The sequence below is a fragment of the Nerophis lumbriciformis genome, linkage group LG09, assembly GCF_033978685.3.
Source record: "Nerophis lumbriciformis linkage group LG09, RoL_Nlum_v2.1, whole genome shotgun sequence".
In the NCBI taxonomy this organism is placed as follows: domain Eukaryota; kingdom Metazoa; phylum Chordata; class Actinopteri; order Syngnathiformes; family Syngnathidae; genus Nerophis; species Nerophis lumbriciformis.
The window spans coordinates 12,037,632-12,062,504 of NC_084556.2; the positions used below are offsets into that span (position 1 = coordinate 12,037,632).

Sequence of the window (24,873 nt, forward strand, 5' to 3'; positions counted from 1 at the left end):
GCTGTCTACTCTTGTGCAACAGCTCCCACACAGATGTACATACACTTCATACACACACACACACACACACACACACACACACACACACACACACACACACACACACACACACACACACACACACACACACAGAATAGCTCTGACACTATAGCTTCTATTTTGGCAGCCATCATTATTATTTAATAATGAGGCGGCCTCTGGTTTCTGCTCCGCCCTTCAGTACACTCGATCCAGGTGTGAATAATTCAACGTGCTTACCTAAAAAGGCGGGCCAATTGTTGAGCTCAGGAGGCTGGACACACACATACACACACGCGCACACACACTATACAATACATGAACACAAGTAGAAGGATTCTTTCCACCCACTTTCTTACTCACTGCTCTTCAGCAGGACTCTCGCTCCCAATTGTGCTCTCTCGCTATTGCAGTCCATCATCGCAGCTCTCAGCGAATGGACTGACTGGCTCTGCTCCCTATCCGCCGCCATGGACGAACCACAACGGAGAAAGGGTCAACGGCATGAAGCCGCCAAGCCTAGAAAGGTACGTTGGTAAGGGAACGCCTACAAATGCCTCACAAGGCCAAGGGTGCGTGTTGATCGATGCAGCGTTCGCATACTTGCCAACCTTGAGACCTCCGATTTCGGGAGGGCGGGGGTTGGGGGCGTGGTTAAAAGGGGAGGAGTATATTTACAGCTAGAATTCACCAAGTCAAGTATTTTTTATATATATATATATATATATATATTAGAGATGCGCGGTTTGCGGACACAACCGCGGAGTTCGCGGATAATCTGCGGGTCGGGCGGGTGACATGACGAAAAAAATAGATTTTAAATAGATCGAGCGGGTGGCGGCTGAACCAATTCGGAAATATATATACATAGTTAAATGTTGTTACCCACATACGAAAAACGAGCAGCACTCTTTGAAACAGGCAATTATTCATCAGGCACTGCAGCACACCACAACACAACAGAAAAAAAAAAAAAAGATGGCAACGCCGGCAGCAAACGTGGTACACGACAAACTAAAAAAGGGAATACTAAAGACCAGGGGAAAAAAGACCAGCTATTTGCCTTGGCCAATAAGTTGCAGGTAATTTATTATTATTATTTATTTTTGGTTAAATAGGGATGACATACATATGTTATTGTATAATTTAAGTTTGTGCGCGTGATTGACAGCCTAAGGCTTATGAGGCACATTTTTTATTTATTATTTTATTTCAACTTAAAAACGTATGAGCCTATGCCTATGCCTACAACATAGGCTATGTGTTTATCTTTATTTTCCTGCCTGTCGTTGACAATGGAGATTGTCTGATATTTTGTCATGGCTGCAGATCAATCAATAAAGGTTCATCTTTGTCGCAAAATTGTTCACTTTCACTGTGCACCCCGCCCTCGTCCCTATTTGAGCATTATAACGTTAACAAGTTAATATTCATTGAAATAAATTCAGAACATTTTTTTTACCTAACGAAAATATAGGCCTAGTCTTTCTAAAACATTTTTTTAACTTCTTAAAAGCCTCGTTCTGCTTGCTGCAACTGCGCACACAAAGTGTGAGGAACGCACTCCTGATCTGAGGGCATTGGCAACAATAGTCAACACTTTCTTAATGGAAATGACAATTATACTATAATAATGATAAATAATATTATCACGCATTAATATTTCTTAGCCACTTATGCGTGGCCAAGAGATATTAATGCGTGGCATGCATTTAATGTCTCTGCTGCATTGGATCAGTCTCCTTTCTTTAACAGGCAAAAGCTTTCTAACCTCACTAATGCCTTGCATCGTCTATATTAGATATATAACAACGGGCGGGTGGCGGACGGGTGTGGATTTGATAATAGTTCGGGTGGATGGCGGGTGGATGACGACTTTTGTGATGCGGTTGCGGATGAAATAATTGCCTATCCGCGCATCTCTAATATATATATATATATATATATATATATATATATATATATATATATATATATATATAAGAAATACTTGACTTTCAGTGAATTCTAGCTATGTATGTGTGTGTGTGTATATATATATATATATATATATATATATATATATATATATATATATATATATATATATATATATATATATATAAAGAAAAGAAATACTTGAATTTCAGTGTTCATTTATTTACACATATACACACACATAACACTCATCTACTCATTGTTGAGTTAAAGGTTGAATTGTCCATCCTTGTTCTATTCTCTGTCACTATTTTTCTAACCATGCTGAACACCCTCTCTGATGATGCATTGCTGTGTGGCACGCACAAAAGTGCTTTCATCAAATGCACTAGAGTCTGGAATCTTCCATCTCTCCCTAGATGGCCCAAAACCGGTCAATCTTTGCTTTCTGAGGAATATCTTCACTGCCAAGCACTTGGTAGTCCACTACTTCTTCCCGGAGGCTATCCAGGTCCAATCGCAGCTGCGGCTTGGAACTTACAAGCGTATTTCTTCATCTTACTCGTCGTCGGCGTCGCCACGGCTGTATCTTCCTCGTTCTTCTGCTTCGTCTCCTTGTTGTGTGCGCAGTTGTGCACTGCACTTTCTAAAAGCCGTAGATGTTATTGTCACATATGCATGTACAGTAGATGGCAGTATTGTCCTGTTTAAGAGTGTCACAACATTGCTGTTTACGGCAGACGAACTGCTTTACGGTAGACGAAAACGTGACTGCTGTTGTTGTGTGTTGTTGCCGCGCTGGGAGGACGTTAATGAAACCGCCTATCAATAAACCCACATAATAAACCAATAACTCGCCCTCGATCATTCTACAGTTATAACGTGATTGGGCAGGCACGCTGTTTATATTGTGGGAAAGCGGACGTGAAAAAACGCTGTCCTCACTCAGGTCTGCATGGAGCTGGAGATGGCGTGGCCTCCAGCTCCGCCTGAATTTTGGGAGATTTTAGGGAGAAAATTTGTCCCAGGAGGTTTTCGGTATAGGCGCTGAATTTCGGGAGTCTCCCGGAAAATCCGGGAGGGTTGGCAAGTATGAGCGTTCGTTCAGTCTTTTGCATCAAATTTAAGCTAAAAAAAAACCCAAAACAACTAATCTTTTTGTTCTTTTAGGACCACCGTAGTTCTGTCTTGCTAGCGTTTGGCACCGCGGGAGACAAAAGCAAGTGTTACGTTATGTTCGCACCTGTACACGTAGACATTTAGGCTTTTTGGGGCCTCCGCCCTAAACCAAACGTCACCGCCCCACATACACACATTCAGTATGTTTACAGGTACTGAGTACTTAATTATTTACTTAAATTGGCCTGCAGCTCGTGTTCTGTTGGCCAGCAGCATTGTTATGGATAAAACAGTAACAGTAGGAATGAAAAAAAAAAGAGCTAACATTTTTGATGTAATGAGAAAAAAAGTTGACAATTTATTTCTAATAACTCAGAGGTGTGTAAACTTTTCCACCAAGGGTCACATACTGAAGTGTCAGGGTGTGTGGGGAGCAATTTGAAATTAATTAATTTTGTAATAAAAAGATAAAAACAGCATTATTTACGTTTTTCTCGTAGAATAATATTTTCCCTAAATATATCATGTCTAAAGAACATTGTACTATTACTATTTTTCCCCATTTATTGTCTTTTGTTTACTTTTCCAATTAATGTTGACGTGACATATAGCAGTTTTGAATCGGCTTCACAATACCTCACATTTTTATTTCCCTTTCGACCTAAAAACTTATTTTTTTACCTTTTGATATAAACTTTGGACATTCTCTTGAATATAAGCACGACTATTGAAAACAGTACAAGCCAAAAGTTTGGACAGTGGGTTTTCTTTATTTTCATGACTATTTACATTGTAGATTGTCCCTGAAGGCATCAAAACTATGAATGAACACATGTGGAGTTACGTACTTAACAAAAAAAGGTGAAATAACTGAAAACATGTTTTATATTCTAGTTTCCTAAAAATAGCCACCCTTTGCTCTGATTACTGTTTTGCACACTCTTGGCATTCTCTCGATGAGCTTCAAGAGGTAGTCACCTGAAAGGGTTTTCACTTCATAGGTGCCATAGTTTTGATGCCTTCAGTGACAATCTACAATGTAAATAGTCATGAAAATAAAGAAAACACATTGAAATGAGAAGGTGTGTCCAAACTTTTGGCCTGTACTGTATATTTAAAGACAAAAGTTAGGGTCAGCTTTGTGTTATAAGGGACAAAGTCGTTTTTCAAAACTTTATTTATACATCCAAAAATGTATGTATGTTCATATCTTCAATTCGTCAATAATGTTTTTTCAATAAGCGTGCGAACCAGTAGCGGCATTAGGCCTTTTTATATAAAAGAGCCAGAATATGAGTTTTAATACTCATACCAGTTGTCATTATGAATTTAAATATGATTATAAATCTGACAAGTTTCCCTCTACTTAACAGTGTAAGGTAGAGATGCTCTGATTCAAGTAGAATAGAATAAAATATAATGGACTTTATTGTCATTATATTTGCATATAATGAGATTAAGGACTCCAACTTAAGGTGCGGTAGTGGGAACAAATATGGGATAAAAATAAATTACACAAGAGGTAATAAAGATAAAACTCAGAATTTAAATAAACAGACTACTATCCAATAAAAATAATAAGCAATCCTGTATAATATACAAAACACTATGCAAATACAAAATACTGTACAATATACAGAACAAGACAAGAGTACCGGAGTAATAAATAACAATCAGTGTCGGATGTACTGCACTCGCAGGGTAATACTGCACAGTAGGGTATTAGGGTAGGATATTGTATAGGGTAAGATGAGTAGGATTATATTAAGTGGATAATAAGATACATAATAATATAATATTACTAATATTATTATAATTAGTGCATCTGTGTTAAACATACTTGGCCAATAACGCTGATTCTGATTCTGATCTACTGGGAGTTAAACCTTGTCTTTAAAAATGAGTCATGACACTGTTTTCAAACTTTGATCAAGGGTGCTTGAAAGCACCACAATTATGTGCGATGAGGTGCAAAAGTGAAACTTAAGCATAACTCTGTCTGATGATGCCGCAAATATATTCATTCAATTTTTTTTCTTCTTTCACCTCATCCTGGTTCCCAAATGTTGGCGTTGTGCGTGAATGCATGAAGGTGTGCATTGATGACATTATGATGTCTGTGAGTGAAAAGGAGCACTGCACCATTTTTGTGAGGTGGTGTAGGTTGTGTTACATATGGAGGTAAATTTGTGTATTGATCACAAAAGCTTTTTTTTGGACACTGAATTTATGAAACCATTTTTTTTTTGCACCAAATTATGCAGACAATTTAATTGAGTAAAGATTTGTAAGCAAAATCAGTGTATACAAATTTGGTGTAAAATAATTCAGTGCAGAAATCTCAAGGGTCTGCAAACTTAACACCTCATTGGCTGATTCTGAGACAGGATCGGTTGCTTCAGCCTTAATTTAGTGGAAGTGGGTCTTGTAAAGCAATGATTATTTCTGCACTGAACTTTTTTTACACTGAATTTTTAAACGCAAATCTTCCCCAAATTTTTTTATTCAATAAAGTTGTTAGCATAATTTGATGTAAAAAATTCCAACAAAGTCAGTGACATTAATTCCACGTCATCAAAAAGCTTTTGTAATAAAGACACAAATAAACCTCCATGGTTACATATCCACATCCCTAGTTTGATTTAAACAACCTTATTATTGAACTATGACAAAAAATAATTGTTTGATCTTAACTTTTACGACAACCGTCTTTTGTAACTGATAGATGTTTTTAAATTCAAGACAAATAAATTGTCAAAAATCTTTACAAAAGCCAAGGACAAGATCATGTGGTTCGCTTAGTGCAGACCTGGGCAAAAAAACGTTCTACATCATTTTTTTTAGACCTTTAACATCAAAACTGTAGCCGCCATTATGATGTGCAGTGCTGTTTTTAAGTCTTCAGCTATAGAAAGTATTTCAATGGTCGAAATCTGCGCTTTTGAGTGTTATACGTTTGAGAGTTATTACGGTAAGCTACGTCACAGCGGCTCAGACGAGGAACAAACCAGAGTGGGCGTTTTTACAACAAATGTCTGCATAAAAGTGATAATAAATCATATTGTAGGCGTTCATTACACTTTGCATTCATATCTCGCTGTTTGTTACATTTTTTGTGTGTTTTGCTTGATTGTAAAAGATGTCTATCGAGGAGCTGGTCTGAGAGGTAAAAAAGTGAGCGATGTTCATATGTTGTTAATATTCAGTGTTTTATTGTTCGTAGTTGATATTTTGAATCCCACTTTCTTTACTTTAATGTACATTTTGGGTGTCTCATTCAGTAAAAAACTGTAAAGTTCCATTCCGTTTTTTTTTAGGTGGTCTGTCATAACTTTTTTAGAATTCTATCGGATGTTGTGACTTTTGGTATTAGTGTTCCTGGAAAAAAGGGACCCAAACACACATACTGTACATCAGATTTTTACGGCTAAATGTGGACGGTATTTTTCGGACTATAAGTCGCAGTTTTTTTCATAGTTTGGTCGGGCTCCAGTGCGACTTATATATGTTTTTTTCCTTCTTTATTATGCATTTTCGGCAGGTGCGACTTATACTCCGAAAAATACGGTACATAGGCTTTATACACACATACACTTTTGCCCTCAGACACATTTTTTCTCTCAATGTCAATCAATCAATCAATGTTTATTTATATAGCCCTAAATCACAAGTGTCTCAAAGGGCTGCACAAGCCACAACGACATCCTCGGTACAGAGCCCACATAAGGGCAAGGAAAAACTCACCCCAGTGGGACGTCGATGTGAATGACTATGAGAAACCTTGGAGAGGACCGCATATGTGGGTAACCCCCCCCACGGGAGACTGAATGCAATGGATGTCGAGTGGGAATGTTAAAAGTAAAGTTTAAGTCCCAACGATCGTCTCACACACACACTAGGTGTGGTGAAATGTGTCCTCTGTATTTAACCCATCCCCATGTTCACCCCCTGGGAGGTGAGGGGAGCAGTGAGCAGCAGCGTGCGCTGCGCTCGGGAATCATTTTGGTGATTTAACCCCCAATTCCAACCCTTGATGCTGAGTGCCAAGCAGGGAGGTAATGAGTCCCATTTTTTATTTTTTTTTAATAGTCTTTGGTATGACTCAGCTGGGGTTTGAACTCATGACCTTCCAGTCCCAGGGCGGACACTCCAACCACAAGACCGCTGAGCTGGTAATGTGGCCCCCGAGTCAAAATATTTGCCCAGCTCTGCCTTAGTGATTGTGGCCCTAAACAACTGCAAGTCGACGCGGCGTTAAAAATCGATGTCCGTACTGGAAGAGAAGCTGCCTCTTTCTGTCCAAAACTACATCCTAACCTTTCAGTGGTGGGACTGAAAACAAATTCACTGTATTTGGCCATTACATGTATTTATGAAGAATGATTGAACGGAATCTCCAAGTTTCTAGTGTCTGCGTGAGTGATGGGAAGAAAAGCTGGGAGTCAAAGGCCGCCACCTGTCTTTTTCACTTTTTTCTTCTATTGGGGTCAATACAGTACATTATGACATGATGCTTTGATCGTTATTAAGCGTATCGGTAAAACCATTGCGTCCTAACTACAAAGCAAACCACGCGCCGCTATGAATCTTATACTAACGTGGTGCCCATCCCGCTCCTAATACACCAGGTGCGGTTCAAGCTGGCGTCGTCTTACAGCGGCCGCGTCCTCAAGCACGTGTACGAGGACGGGCAGGAGCTGGACAGCCCCGAGGAGAAATACCCTCACAGCTTCAAGATGGCACCACCCGGCCACCTGGAGATGGAGCAGCTCTGCGGCTTCGACCGGCCTCTGTCGGAGCAGCAGGGTAGGTTGTTAACTGTTACCGCGACGACGCTTGCTCATGTAATATGGATGGATGCACTTAGCCTGGCTGCTTATGACTTGGCTGGAAGCTGCTGAGGTCACAGCTTGGCATTTTTAAAACATTTTTTTGCATGAAGTCAACTGCAAGAATAGCACTTTTTTTGTCATTGCACTTAAAAAAAATACAACTAAATTAGTTTCCAGTTGAACAGTACACAGTGACAGGGGAATACAGGACCGGAAGAGAGCGTCCCATTGACAGAGCACTCAGGGAAAAAAAGGTTGGAAAGGTAAACATGGGGGTGCTCATAAACTAGTCCCTATGAGGAGGGCTCAGTTTAAGACAGGGGTAGGGAACCTATGTCTCTAGAGCCAGATGTGGCTCTTTTGATGTCTGCATCTGGCTCTCAGATAAATCTTAGCTGACATTGCTTAACACGATAAGTAATGAATAATTCCGCTGGTAATCACAGTGTTAAAAATAACGTTCAGAATATAAAACATTTTTATGCATTTTAATCCATCAATCCGTTTTCTTCCGCACCTGTTCATTAATGGTAGGAAGTATTTTATTTATTATTGGTTAACTTCAGAATAACAATGTTATTAAAAAGAATAAGAGACTCTAAAAATGTTGGTCTTACTTAAAAATGCACGCATTTAGTTGTATTCAGTGTTAAAGGCCTACTGAAATGCGATTTTCTTATTTAAACGGGGATAGCAGGTCCATTCTATGTGTCATACTTGATCATTTCGCGATATTGCCATATTTTTGCTGAAAGGATTTAGTAGAGAACATCGACGATAAAGTTCGCAACCTTTGGTCGCTGATAAAAAAGCCTTGCCTGTACCGGAAGTAGCAGACGAGTAGCGTGACGTCACAGGTTGTGGAGCTCCTCACATCTGCACATTGTTTACAATCATGGCCACCAGCAGCGGGAGCGATTCGGACCGAGAAAGCGACGATTTCCCCATTAATTTGAGCGAGGATGAAAGATTCGTGGATGAGGAAAGTGAGAGTGAAGGACTAGAGGGCAGTGGGAGCGATTCAGATAGGGAAGATGCTGTGAGAGGCGGGTGGGACCTGATATTCAGCTGGGAATGACTAAAACAGTAAATAAACACAAGACATATATATACTCTATTAGCCACAACACAACCAGGCTTATATTTAATATGCCACAAATTAATCCCACATAACAAACACCTCCCCCCTCCTGTCCATATAGCCCGCCAATACAACTCAAACACCTGCACAACACACCCAAAGTACCGTTCACCTCCCCAAAGTTCATACAGCACATATATTTCCCCAAAGTCCCCAAAGTTACGTACGTGACATGCACATAGCGGCACGCACGTACGGGCAAGCGATCAAATGTTTGGAAGCCGCAGCTGCATGCGTACTCACGGTACCGCGTCTGCGCATCCAACTCAAAGTCCTCCTGGTAAGAGTCTCTGTTGTCCCAGTTCTCCACAGGCCAATGGTAAAGCTTGACTGTCATCTTCCGGGAATGTAAACAATGAAACACCGGCTGTGTTTGTGTTGTTGCCGCAGCCGGCCGCAATACACCGCTTCCCACCTACAGCTTTCTTCTTTGCTGTCTCCATTGTTCATTGAACAAATTGCAAAAGATTCACCAACACAGATGTCCAGAATACTGTGGAATTTTGCGATGAAAACAGACGACTTAATAGCTGGCCACCATGCTGTCCCAAAATGTCCTCTACAATCCGTGACGTCATGCGCTGACGTCATCATACCAAGACGTTTTCAGCAGGATATTTCGCGCAAAATTTAAAATTGCACTTAAGTAAGCTAACCCAGCCGTATTGGCATGTGTTGCAATGTTAAGATTTCATCATTGACATATAAACTATCAGATTGCGTGGTCGGTAGTAGTGGGTTTCAGTAGGCCTTTAAAAAAATACTATATGGCTCTCACGGAAATACATTTTAAAATATTTGGCTTTCATGGCTCTCTCAGCCAAAAAGGTTCCCGACCTCTAGTTTAAGATCATAAAAAAACCTCCAGCACATATGAACACATATTACAGCACACAAAAAACTTGAGATTGGCAACAGTGGGGGAGTTGAGGCATTCGGTTTGAAGCTGCCACCATCAGGGGTTCAGCAGCGAATGGTTGAGGTGGGTGTGGAAGTCCATGAGTTCGTGTTCGATCTATAGACCCTGGAGAATGCTCTGCTCAGCGTTCAGAAAACCGAGCGAAACATCACAGGTGTTCTTGAAGAAGGGAGGATCTAATCGCCTCATCTGGCTCTCAAATTGAACATAATTTCGCCTTGCGGAGCGGAAAGCTTCTCCGAGATGTTAATGTAGTGAGTCTTAGTCTGCGTTGTGTAGTTTTTCAAAATAAAAGACACTACACCATGCCGTCTTTTCACTATTTATTGGTAACCTGTGTTTGAAACACAAAACACACACACACAGGTCTCAGCTTTCTGGCGGATTGATTTCTGCTCCTTCCAACTCAAAAGTCCGAAGCAAGAGAAAGTAACAAACATTCATTTATATGAAAATAATAAATTAAATTACATTAACAAAAACGTTTTATCTGAAAAAATAATAATGCACAAATCCACATACCTAGGTTGGAAACACAAAACACACACACACAGGTCTCAGCTTTCTGGCGGACTAATTTCTGCTCCTGTGTGGTGTAAATACCATGCCTAAATGCGACCAAACAATTCACACAGTCGACACTCTACTTCTTAATTAACGAAATTGTGCAGAAAAATAACTTAAAACAACACATCACTTGTACGCACCACATTATTGTGTTAACTTTTAAAGTATTTAGGAACGTTTAGGAAGAATATTCACAACAGAAGGTGAAGAAACACGGGGCAGTGAAGAACTATTACCTTCCAACTCAAAAATCCGAAGCAAGAGGAAGTAAACAACCGAAAAAACAGCAAAGACACTTCCCGCACCGGACATCCGGTTCTTCAAAAATAATAGAAATACTTCAAAATAAAATATAACACCCTGTTTAGTTCATAATATAGCGCAACAACATCACACTATGACATTAACATCGCTAAAAATCGAGTGCCTACAGCTCCATCCATCGCGACAGGCAGCTTTTAGGTTCCTTGGAACGGCTGCCATCGTCTTCCGAATTGGTCGATAAACCAGAGCGATCATCAATGAAATCATCCGATGACCTGTTATCACAGTCTCAAAAAGTCACGTCCTCGACGGAAAGCCCTGTCAGGCACGTGACTCGCCACTTCTCCCAAGAGTCCTTCATGCAAACGTTCCGCCAGGACGGGTAGGTTCCCCCGAACCTGTGCTTCTTGTCGAGAAGGTCTTGCCAATTGAGTTGAGAGACCAGTTTATCAATTACATGTTTAGATTTTCGGAGAACGGTGCAAAAGAGCCAGAGCAGGAGAGAAATGGAGAGGGAGGGAAATGCGACCGGCTTCGTTGAGACCCAAGCAAAAAGAGCGTAATATAAAGTACAATACATGCAGGTACACCTGTCATTATGCCGTAATGACAGAGTGCAGTTTTCCTCCCTATGCACTGATATTTCAAATCCACCAACCTTTAAGTGAGTAACAACCACATTAGGGGGGTTGCTTACAGCCACAGTTGTTAATGCTAATTGGAACCATATTGTTAAAAGAGTGGCAGCATCAATCAGCAATGTTTATTCATATTGTTATTTGCACTATTTGACCATTTTGTTTTGTCTTCAGATTCCTCCCATTAATAATAAATAGTCCTACATCACATATTTTTCTGGGGTAGTAAAATACTACTTTGAAAATGCCTGTAATTATCCTCACAAAACTCTTACATTTGCTACACAATGACTAAAACGTTTTATAGAAATCCGACAACAGGTTGTACACTGCAAAAAGTCAGTGTTCAAAAACAAGAAAAAAAATTACAAAAATTAGGGGTATTTTACTTGAACTAAGCAAAATTATCTGCCAATAGAACAAGAAAATTTGTCCGGTCAAGACTTTAAAAAACAAGTAAAATTGGCTAACTCAATGAATGAACCCCAAAATACCTTAAAATAAGTATTTTACAAGGCGCACCTAAAAACCTCAAATTTTCTCAAAAGCTGACAGTGCGCCTTATAATCTGGTGCGCCTTATATATGGACCAATATTGAGCCACAACAGGTCTCGCAACTACGGGATGCATAACGTAACCCCAGCCTCTACTGTAGCATCTATTCTATGCGCCTTATAATGCGGTGCACCTTATATATGAACAAAGTTTTAAAATAGGCCATTCATTGAAGGTGCGCCTTATAATCTGGTGCACTTTATAGTGCGGAAAATACGGTACACTTTTTTTGATAGAAAAAACAAATATGAGACCTTCTCAATATGTTGAAAAATATTCTTAAATTAAGTAAATGCTAGTGCCATTATCTTGACATAATGATATGCGCTCGGCATTACATTTCTTGCATTATCCCATCGATAAAATTACATCATATATATATATATATATATATATATATATGTGTATATATATATATATATATATATGTGTATATATATATATATATATATATATATATATATATATATATATATATATATATTACAGGCCGGCCCTCGGCCACATTTTTTTTAAATTGTAATTTTTAAGAATTTACCTGAATGTGCATGAACTATTTCTGTTCAAAATTGTTTGAAATGTCACATGTGAAATGTTTAAATATTAACTGTCAGTTTGCTGTACTGTGCCAACTGTACTACTATATGAGTACGTATGTTCTATTGTTTCATTGAAAATAAAACAGCAAAGTCCATTTGGCTGTCAGCTGTTTTAAGTATGAGACACAATTGAAAGTCAAAGTCATGATTTTTTATTTCATGCTTGAAATAAGAGATGATGACTTTGAAAAAGCAGTTTTATACTTGTGAGTGTTGATGACACAGCTTTGCAACAGTTGATATTCTAGTTTCAAGCATGTTTTACTCAATATAGGTCATAACATCTCAGCAACAAGCTGTAATATCTTACTGAGATACTTTAGGACCAAAACACTTAAAACAAGTAAAACACTCTAACATCAAATCTGCTTCATGAGAAGAATTATCTTATCAGACAGAAAATAAGCAAATCTCACCCCTATTTGAGATATTACTTAGATTTCAGTTTTTGCAGTGTACAAATGGGTCAACACAAGTCCGAGAACTAATGTATTACATGCAGGCCCGGCCCTAACCAATCTGGCGCCCTAGGCAAGATTTTAGGTGGCGCCCCCCCACATCGGCAGTGAAGTGTATATACTCACAAGAAACTGAATAGCTTTGTCTTTGACCTTTTTTTTTTTACATACAACTATACCTACGTAATGTTGTAACAAATAATATTTCTAATAAATAGGCTTTACTTTGCATTTTAATTAACGTGGGATTATTTTTTGTATTTAGAAATCATAGTACCAACTTTTTTATTTTTATTTTTTTCTCCAACATTTGTGGCACTGGCGTGGCGCCCCCTGATGGACGGCGCCCTTAGCATTTGCCTATACGGCCTATGCCACGGGCTGGCCCTGATTACATGTGGTGTCCCACAGGAGTTTGTATTGGGTCCGCTACTTTTCATTACAGTGTGTACAGCAACCACATTTCTTTATGTACATTCTTCCAATTGTTCGCTGGAATGCTAAACTGGCTAATATGTTGCCTTTTAAGCAGAGATGCGGCTAAATAGCCGTAAACATAGATTCCAGCATGAATGTCCATACATCATTTTCAGAGGGTGACAGTTGTAGAAGTAAGTGTTAGGTGTTAAACTTCACTTTTCCATATTTCTTTGCACACAGGTGCTTTTTCGTGGCTTTTCACACAGAACAGGACGCAAAAAAAGTCAGGAAAAAGGCGACTTTTACCGGCAGTGTAAATGTGACTTGCTATTTAAAAATTCAATGAGGTCCGCTGCTGCCCTTGACTACTTATGCAGCATATGTGCCGTTTTGGAGAAGGGGGAGCAGGAGATGTGCAGTCCAGTTTCTCACTCTAGCGTGACAAGATGTTTTGTTGTGTGTCCAGGTGTCGACGCTCCAACAGGGCTCATTGCCCAGAGAATAAACGTGTACAGAGGAACGGGAGCCTACAAGGCTGCTGCGGGCCAGAACCACCAAACAGATGGAGACCCCAACGTAAGCTTGCAGCTGAATGGCGTAGTAGACACACATTTATTTAAACGTAAACATAAATTATTTTTTATTGCCGTCTAAATTGCCGTTTAATTTGCACCACACAAAGGTGTGGTGCAAATTAATGCGCCACACCTTGCATCATTTGGTAATTTGACCCAAATATTCAGTCTAAATATACACACAAGTCACATATAACTGTCATCAAGCTTTGCTCAGCAAGCATGAAAGGATTAATTCTGTTTTTGTTTTTTTTTACTTTTTGCTACACACATGGTTGACATACAGTTAGACCTCCATGCAACTATGGAAAGAGATTATGTTTATGCACATTTTACTTTATTCTTGTATAGCTTTTTAAAAAAAAATCATAAATCTATGGAGGCCCAATAGTAAGTTAGAATTATAAACAGTCTAAATTATGAGGTCAAAAAGTTGAATATATGAGATAAAAAGTCAAAATTATGAGATAAGTCAAAATTATGGGCAGCACGGTGGGAGAGGGTTAGTGCGTGTGCCTCACAATACGAAGGTCCTGGGTTCAATCCCAGGACCTTTCTGTGTGGAGTTTGCATGTTCTCCCCGTGACTGCGTGGGTTCCCTCCGGGTACTCCGGCTTCCTCCCACCTCCAAAGACATGCACCTGGGGATAGGTTGATTGGCAACACTAAATTGGCCCTAGTGTGTGAATGTGAGTGTGAATGTTGTCCGTCTATCTGTGTTGGCCCTGCCATGAGGTGGCGACTTGTCCAGGGTGTATCCCGCCTAACGCCCGAATGCAGCTGAGATAGGCTCCAGCTGGGGGCCCCGAGAGGGACAAGCGGTAGAAAATGGATGAATGGAAGTCGAAATTATGAGATAAAAAGTCAAAATTATAAGATAAAAAAAGTCATATTTATGAGATAAATCGAAATTATGATCTTTATATTGTCTCCTAATTTCTATTTTTTTTTTTTTTTTTTTTTTAAATCTACGTATTATGATTTTATCTCATAATTTTGTCTTTTTATCTCAAAATTGTCACTTTTTAGCTAATTATTCTGACTTTATTATTTCATAATTATGGCTTATTATCTTATAATTGCGACATTTTATCGTCATTATCTGGCAGCTCTGCTGCCGCCTGTCTACTTTGTATTGCAGTGCCTGGTTTTCGGGTTACGGGGCGGAGCCACCTTCACACACACCTGATACCAATTTCCTTCTGACTATTTAAGCTCCCCAGTCCATTCACACAATACTTGATGGTTCACCTGTCCAGTCGTGTTCGTCTCCTCTGCTTTGGCTCCACTCATGCTCCTCGTTCCAGTGGCTCTGTCCCGACACTGATGTGTAGTGTTTACTTTTTCCTCTCCACAACTTTTGTGTGCATCCTTAGTTGATTTTCCTCACTCCTTTTTGAGTGGGCTTTTTGCCGATCATGACATTAAGCTTATAATTTATTATCTCATAATTTCAACTTTTTATCTCATTATTACCATAAGTGTATTTTTTCAGTGGTGAAAATGGGCCTCGATAGATTTGATTGTTTAAAAAGCTGTATATGTAAAGAAAAAAGAGCATGAAAATAATCTCCTTCTTACTGAATGCAAACCACGTTTTGTGTTGCAAAAAGTAAAAAAGAAAAACAGAAAATAATTTAATGCTTGCTAAGCAAAGCTTGATGACAGTTAAGTCATGATGAAATACAAAGTCGGGATTAAGAGTCAATATAATATAATGATCATAATTTCGATGTATCTCATAATTTTGACTTTGTTATCACATTATAACTTTCTAATTCATAATTAAATGAATTAATATTTATTTATCATTTAATTCATAATTAGAACTTTTTATCTCATGATTTTGACTTTCTTATCTCATCATTTTCCATGTATGAATTTGGGTTAGTTTTTCAGTGGCAGAAACAAGTGAGTATCCAATCCTAGTCTCGTTAACATCAGGCTACCTTGATAGGCTACTGTCAACAACTTGTGATCTGATTGGCTATCGCAACTGTCTATCAACTGTATGTGTTCTGTTCGATTACACTATGTTGATTCAGAAGGCTACGGCTAAATTCATAAAGCTCTGGCAACAAGCCAGCGGACTTCTAATTGGATAAAAGCTCTAACGTAAAAACAAGCAACATTGAAGCCCGGCATGAAGAGAATATGATGTATACTTTTATATATCTATGGAAAGTAAATTAAAAATAAAATTAACTTTGATTCATTTACGATCATCGGATGAATTTAATAATTAAATTATTCCGCTAATGGTCCTGGGTATGGCTCTACTGATCTGATCTGCATAGCAACGCCACGGCTCAAACGAGTGAGTATCCAATCATATGACGCGTAAATGTCACGTTCAACATGAGGCCAGCTAGAAGGCCTTAATGACAACAACTTGTGATCTGAATGGCTATCACAATTATCTATCAACTGTATGTGTCCGTTCACTTACGGTGCACAGACACCCGCATTGTTGATTCTGAAGGCCCCGGGCAGACTTCGTACAGCATGGCAACATAAGCTAGCTGAATTCTGATTGGATAATAACTCTAACCTAAAAACAACAGCACTGAAAGAGCACAATATGACATGAAGAGAATATGAATAATTTTAGATATTTAGGGAAAGTAAATAAAAAATTACTTTTATCTTTAATTATGATCATGATTTCTGGTTATTTTAGGCCAGCAGAGAAGGTCTTCCTAGCCCTGACGGCACACCACTGAACTTAACCAATGTGAACATGTTAAATTTACACATTAAATAAAACCGAACAAACTACAAATGTATAAAGTAACACACATTTTTGCAATGTAGTTCAGGGTGCGCATCGCGCCGTCAATTGTGAGCGCTGCATAGAACTCCAACTACTACAAAAATGATGGTCATGTTGACTTAAGTCTTTGCATCTGACCATTTCGTTATTTTATCCGTCGAGTGGATCATTTACAATGAAGGTATTGCACATCCATACCGCATCAGTCTGCCGCCATCTGCTGCCAGCCACAACAGCAGCAGCTGATTGCTTGCACCTGCGCTGATTGGACTAGCTGCAGCCAATCCAGAGGGCGCTTAAAGTCAGCTAACACGTCATCTTTAAACTGTCATTATCCGTGGCCCGGATCATGTTTTGTCATTTTCTGTTAGTTTTGGACTCCCTTAGTTCCTGTTTGTGCACCTCTGGGTTTGTTTTAGTTTCCATGGGGATTAATTGGGTTCATCTGCCTCTGGTTAGTGGTCGGCACGCTCACCTGTTGTCGACCACTAATCAGAGAGCTATTTATTCACCTCTCTCGCTTCATTGTTTGCATTTGCAACAGTTACGTCAGTATTCTGGTTTCCGAGTTTATGATTCCTGTGCTAAGTTGTTACCTTAGCTTCTATGATTCCTGTGCTAAATGGTTACCTTAGCTTCTATGATTCCTGTGCTAAGTGGTTACCTTAGCTTCCCGTGCGATCGGCACGCATCCCTTTAGTTTAGTTTTTGTCTGTTTGTATCTACGGTGTTTGATTTATGAGCAATAAATCATCCCCTACTCCGCTGTCGTCTGGCGTTGTCCGTGTGCATCTGGGAGGAACATCCTCGCAGTAAGATGCGACCCCCCGCCGTGACATAAACAGTGTGATGTTTACGATTAAATTGCTATTGCGACATCCAGTGGACACATTTAGAACAGCAGCTTATTTCATTTACAAAATTGCATTTATAGTTGGCCCGCGTAAGATAATATAACAACAACTGTTGGTGTGTCGGTATTGTCACAGTCAGTGCATGACACATTATACATGTATATAAATATATATAATGTATACATGTATGTGTGTGTGTGCATCCGTTGAGTATTGACAGCGCTTCACTTTTTGGAATAAATTCATTTTGTCCTCAAATTTCTACAGACAATACCCCATAATGACAATGTTAGAAATGTTTTTTTTTTTTAAATGTGCAAAAGTATTCAAAGTAAAAACTAAAACAATCACATTGTATTCAAAAAGACTTGAGGCTTTTAATTTGCAAAATTAAAAGAATTAAAAAATAAATTTTTGCCTTGTCATTATGTGGTATTGTCTGTAGAATTTTAGGACACAAATGGAAATATTCCATTTAGGAATAAAGCTGTAACATAACAACATGTGGAAAAACTGAATCGCCGTGAATATTTTCCGGATGCACTGTATATGTAGAGAATATGGAAAGAATCATAATAGTCCCTTTTGTATAAAGTTGTATTTTTTTAGTCCCACATAGACTTGCCTAAAACAGACACAACACAATAACAACATTATCTGCTGTCGGGTTTCTTAAAGAAGCTCACAGAAGAAGGCTATGAATAAGACTTCAAAGAGAAATGCAAAAAGTATTAAAAAGTAGCTTTGGCTGCAAACAATTAACAGTCAAACAAGCAGCAAATTGCCCATGTGACAGGACATGGACACTTCCATGACAGCGGCTTCATTAGAGGGAGGTCAACCACGTCGCCCGCTGGCTTAGTGTCAACCTCATTCCCTCACGCACAGCCACGCTCCGTCTCAGACGCCCCACAGAAAGTTATCGCCTTTATCAGCGAAGGACAGCAATGTGGATTTAAGGATGGTGTTTTCTTGTGGAGGCCGTTCAGAGTTCACAGACTCACATTCCTGCTGAGCACAATATGCTCCTTATCTGATTGCCATTTCTCCATGTTTGGAAAGAAAAATGTATATTGCTGCGTTTATCTGCACCATAGCAGATACAAATGAAATAAATGTTAGCGATAAGTCATAAAAAGGTGTTGTTTTCGGAGTCTGCTGATGCCCACCTGACCTACTAACCCCTCCAAACCTCTAAATGCAAAGTTTCTGTGTAATGCAAGGAACTATATTTGAACACCGCTTCACAAACATTGTGATTTATCCCGGCTAATTAGGTAATTACGAAACAACAATTAATAAATGAAACAAACAAATATATCTGTAACCATTTATTATATATTTATTTATGGAATTAATTTGATAAATTGTATATATTTGTTAATTATTTAAATATTTTCATTACACAAAATCATTAAATAAATGTAATAAATTACTAAAATAATGTTCGTAAATTATGTTTTCGTATTATACATTTATTATATATTTATTTGCTTCCGTTATTACATGTGGAATTAGTTTGATACATTTTATAAATATTTGTTAATAGTTGAATTATTTCAATTAACATTTTCATTAAACTAAATACTTAAATAAATGTGATAAATTACTAATATAATGTTCGTAGATAATGTTTTTGTATCTAAAGTTACAATAAAAATATAATAAATGGATCATGTTATAAATGATTTACATTATACAAATTATTATATATTTATTTTTATATCATTGAATACATTACTCAAAATATGTTTATAGATCAAGTTTATTACCTTGAACTTACAATATAATAAATTGAATTGAAAAAAAAGTTTTCCAATAAACAAAATCACTTTTTATACAATTACTTAATTGTATAAATCACATTTTTAATTTACATCAAATATTACAAATATATTCATAAAAAAAGGATGTATCTCCAGGTTATTTTTTCATCAGAAAAAACTACTTTTCTTTTATTGTCATAAATATTTATATTTTACATTATTATAGCCAAAATAATGATACAACTATTATATAATTTAACATATATATATATATATATATATATATATATATATATATATATGAATAATATTATTATTTAACCAGGATGAAATGTTTAATTGTTTTATTTTAACTACTTTTAACATTTTTTAATATGGTTATATTTACATTACAATTCATTAAAATAAAAAACTACGATGTATATTTTTAAATGTATGTAAATGTATATTAGAAATATAGTATTTAATTAAATATACATTTTTATTCACAATATAAATTAAATATTTAAAATGGTAATCCATCCATCCATCCGCCCATGTCCTAAAGCTTGTCCCTTTTGGGGTCATTTAATTTAATAAATTAAAACCATACCCATTATTATTTGATAACTGTAAATTGTATTGATTTCATATTGCATATTTCTCACTTATTATTTTAATCTATTTTAGAATATTTTTTCTTGTTTTATTTATGGCTATTTACTGAATTTTTGTCTGTCGCGAACAAAGCGGAAAATTAAATTAAAACTGTAACCATAGTATAATAGATATAATATATATAAATACAATAAATATAAATCAAAAGTGTAACCAAAACTATGTTTGCCCTGCAGATTTTTGCTAATTAAAATTAAAAATATGTTCCTTTGTGCTTATTACAAACCAACATGGCGCCACGTGAGTTCCCATTTGACGACGACAATATGCAAGCCACACCACATAGCTCTTCGATTCGCAAACTCGGGTCTGACCAGGAAATCCCTGCTCTGCATTAAATACAAAAATATATAATTTATCCCTGTATTCTGTTCTCCCCCTTCAGTCGTCGGTGTTGGACTTCGGAAAGATCATCATCTACACCAGCAACCTGCGCGTTATACGAGCACCAATGAAGAAGGCTGAAATGGTGCGCCACTACACGGCGCCTCCAGTGGTCTCGGAGGGCTACACGCAGGCTCGTGAGCGCGTGAGCAGGAGGCGACCTAAAGTTCTTAGTACACAGGAAGGGGAGCAGAAACAGGTGGAGGTAACGATCCTTGCCCACGAGTATTCTCAGCAGGGTGCTAGCAGTATTTAGTAGCGTGTTCTTTTCTTGACCGCTCTCTCAATCATGTTCCCTCTAAAGAGATTACACACCGCGTTACATCCCATAATGTCAAACTGCTCACACAGGGCTGCTTATTCTCTCACCCTCACATCCCTTGCAATGTTTTTTGCAGCACTCCCCACCCACTCACAAGTGCAAAAAAAAAAGAAAGTTCATCTCATTTTTTTTCTTCTACAAATTGGCAATCCCTTCCCTCTCTCTTCTTTGTCTCGCCTGCACACAAGTCCGGTAGTTAATCTTCTTTTGTGTTCAGAGCACACGGCACAGTGTTTGCAGATATATATATATATATATATATATAATATATATATTTTTTAGGAAGACAATGTGGACTACACGGGCTACTTATGGTGACATAAATTATGCAGAGGCATCGTCGAGCCTCTGGGCAAGTCGGAAAAAATGTGGCGTGCTCTACAGTGGCCTTCTGTCGCGGTGGTAAAACTGCTGGAAACAGGAATTTATAGCTGATTCGGCAGAAATACATTTGAAAAAAGTACACTGTTATTTCCTTTTTGGGTTACTCAGAAATCATTGATTGATTGATTGAAACTTTTGTTAGTAGATTGCACAGTACAGTACATATTCCGTACAATTGACCACTAAATGGTAGCACCCCAATAAGTTAATCAATTCATGGTAATTCATCAATAGGTCCAATCTGGACATACCTCTTAAAACGGCATCTAATATACCTGTAGTACAGTTGTATAAAATATATGAATAAATATAATTGACAAACATAAAATAACAGCTAAAATAAAGACAATTAAAAATTAATAACAATCGTTTCACACAAATAGAAACTGTGAAAGAATTTAATGGCAGGCGGGTACCTCCAAATTAATTCTGCGAAGGGCAGCGATTTAACCAGGGTGAAATTAGCTTTCTCTTGTTTTTAATTTTACTGTCATTACCTTCTTGTTTTGTGTTGTAATGATTCTCCCTATGGTTCGTGTTTTCAATGCTCCTTTCTTGTTGCTAGGTGCACTGATCTCGACACACCGGTTTCCACGCCTGCTTCTGCCTCCAATCACTCCCTTTTCTTATACCCGTTTCACCCAGCCAGTCTTTGCTGGATCAAGGTTCGATCGAGGCGACAAGTTGCGTTTGTTTCATGCTATGCTAAAATAGCTTTCCCATGCTAGCCTTGTGCTAACTTTCGCTTGGTCACGTTTGTTTTGAGTTTCCCGTGCGCTTCCCAGCAGCACAACGCTGCTTGTATTTTGCCTTACTGGATTTAAAGACTCTTACCTGCACTCTTCCTGTCCTTTCCACATAGTGAGAACACCACCAGAACCCAACATTTTCTTTTCTTTGGTTTACAACCGCATTCCTAATGGAATGGTCTCTCTAGCTGTAAAAACCTGACGCCGGCGCAAATAACAGCTACTTGCTTTCACAAGCTGGCAGCATTGTTTTGCAAAATTACCCCAATATGCAGAGGCAGCAGGTGGCGTGCAGGTAAAACATTTATTTATTAACACAAAAATATAATGCAGCTAGAGAGTGCACAAGACACTTCACTTGTTGTGATAGCAAAAAAACACCCGTCTCAGTAGCGTAGCCACTACACAATGATCTGGACGGTATATAAATCATCCTGACTAGAAACCAGGCACTGGTGTTTCTTGATTGCCAATCAGGGACCAGTGAGGGAGGCAACAATGTGGAAACAAGAAAACAAGAGCCGCTGAACCAGAAATAACACCAAGCAAAGGAAAACAAACACAAGTCCAAAACTGTCATGGAAGATGGTGACACATACTACGTGCTGTCAATCATTGCGGTGTATTTGTCGTCTGTTCATAGTTTTTCTTCAGTGCCTGCTCTGTCAAAGTAAGGAGTATTTATATGATGCTTTTGGCCAATTAAGTGAATCAGAGATAGTTGTACAGTAATGTAAGAGTTATCTAAATGGGACTTCCAGTATATTCTGTTATGATTTATGGCTGATTTATGGACGGCGACCACTCTTAGCAACTGACGTCCCCTCAACTCTTCACGAATCACGCGTCTCGAGATGGAAGAGAGATAAAACATTTAAGTGTCATAACTACTGCACTTAGGGCCGGCCCCTGGCATAAACGCTCTGTGCCGTTGTTTTGTGGCCACACTCAATCGTCTCATGGATGCAATCATATTTTGTGTCGGCAAAACTTTTATTCATCCGTGGCCTATTGTAATATTTTTAGTTCAGTTTAAAAGCGTTACGACCTCGTCCATTCAAAAGCCCGTAGTGATAATTGCTAATTTAGCATTGCTTCCGACGCCCATCATGGTGACAGATTTACAGCTGTATTTACAAAACGGGCCGCATTGTAAAGTTTTTATCATAGAAGAATCTTTTCCCTAAACATATAATGTTTGAAGAACATTGTATTTTTCCCATTTATTGTCTTTTGTTTATTTTCCCAATTAATGTTGACGTGGCATATAGCAGTTTTGAATAGGCTTCACGATACCTCACACATTTCCCTTTTGACCTAAAAACTTACTTTTTAATTTTTTTTTTTAACTTTGTACATTATCTTGAATATAAGCACAACTATTGAATACAGTACAGGCCAAACATTTGGACACACCTTCTCATTCAATGTGTGTTCTTTATTTTCATGACTATTTACATTGTAGATTGTCACTGAAGGCATCAAAACTATGAATGAACACATGTGGAGTTATGTACTTAACAAAAAAAAAGGTGAAATAACTGAAAACATGTTTTATATTCTAGTTTATTCAAAATAGCCATCTTGTGCTCTGATTACTTCTTTGCACACTCTTGGCATTCTCTCGATGAGCTTCAAGAGGTAGTCACCTGAAATGGTTTTCACTTCACAGCTCATCGAGAGAAATCCAAGAGTGTGCAAAGAAGTAATCAGAGCAAAGGGGGGCTATTTTGAAGAAACTAGAATACAAAATATGTTTTCAAGTATTTCACCTTTTTTTGTCAAGTACATAACCCCACATGTGTTCATTCATAGTTTTGATGCCTTCAGTGACAATCGACAATGTAAATAGTCATGAAAATAAAGAAAATGCATTGAATGAGGAGAAGGTGTGTCCAAACTTTTGGCCTGTACTGTATATATCGGATTAAATTGTGGTTGTCAATGTAGTTTTTTTACGTGACTATTTATAGTAAATAGGGCGACAAACAAAATCTTGTTTATGTCTGACTGTACTACTTCTTCTTCTTCTTCAAATTATGGCACTTCTCTTTACCAAAAGTGCTCCCCCGTGTGTTTGTTCTCCAGGAAGCGGCCAGATGCCAGCATTGCGACGGCTCGGGCCTCGCCCCGTGCTCACTGTGTCACGGCAGCAAGCTGTCCATGCTGGCCAACCGCTTCAACGAGTCCATCAGCGAGCTGCGCTGCCAGGTCTGCTACCCTCACGGCCTGGAGAGGTGCCAGTCGTGCCGCGCAAAGTCGCCATGTTTGGACAACCCCAAGGCGACCGGTCGTGTTTGGCCACCGATCCAATGAAAGCCGGTGGTCGTTTAAAGGCACACGCATAGAGGCCATGGTTGAATATGGGAATTATGCAGCAGGTGGAAAATACACGCGGCGAACATAATCCCCATTTTATTTTGCTGCCTTTAATTAAAATGATGCAAACATTTAACAATTGTATTTTTACCTCGCGGGCAAGGATCCTATTCACTGGTTTAATCCGGCCATTCTTATCTGTCTGCACCAGAACATGATGTATTTGTACCGACACACAATATGTCGCATGGAGGATGGAACGAGCTGCAGGAAATATGGTTATTTTTCAAATGTAATAATATGTATAGTAAAATACTACAAATAAGTACAAATAATTTTAAAATAAGTTGACTAATTTGTCTCTTTTTTTTTATTGTTTTGTTTTTAGTCAAATAAATCCCAAGTCATTGCCAACTGAGCTTGTTTGTTTTGAAAGAAATAACCCGGATTTGCTATTCTGCAGTATTTGCTTTGCCTATAACTTTATTTCACTTCCAACAACTTAAAAACTACTTTGTTTAATTCTAAATGATAACATAATTTATTAAAAACACTTTAATCATCAAAAAATGTTTTTAAATTGAAAAGACTAAGGCAGGGGTGTCAAACTTGTTTTCATTAAGGGCCGCATCACAGTTATGG

At 38.2% G+C, this 24,873-nt stretch overlaps 1 protein-coding gene across 1 annotated transcript; it reads left to right on the forward strand.

Moving 5' to 3' along the window:
- Positions 1–288: 288 nt before the first annotated feature.
- Positions 289–24,635, forward strand: LOC133607692 (glutaredoxin domain-containing cysteine-rich protein 2). Its single transcript, XM_061962564.1, has 5 exons — positions 289–545; positions 7,683–7,860; positions 13,915–14,024; positions 20,459–20,662; positions 24,001–24,635. Exons 1-5 carry the CDS (start codon positions 489–491, stop codon positions 24,226–24,228), a joined length of 777 nt encoding a protein of 258 aa, XP_061818548.1. The 5' UTR covers positions 289–488; the 3' UTR covers positions 24,229–24,635.
- The last annotated feature ends 238 nt before the right edge of the window (positions 24,636–24,873 follow it).

Bases quoted from the DNA above. Each gene is read 5' to 3' on its own strand.
- LOC133607692 (XM_061962564.1), top strand. From the start codon at position 489: ATGGACGAACCACAACGGAGAAAGGGTCAACGGCATGAAGCCGCCAAG. The intron at 546-7,682 runs GTACGTTGGTAA...CTAATACACCAG, and splicing joins AAGCCGCCAAGCCTAGAAAG to GTGCGGTTCAAGCTGGCGTC. The intron at 7,861-13,914 runs GTAGGTTGTTAA...TTGTGTGTCCAG, and splicing joins GCCTCTGTCGGAGCAGCAGG to GTGTCGACGCTCCAACAGGG.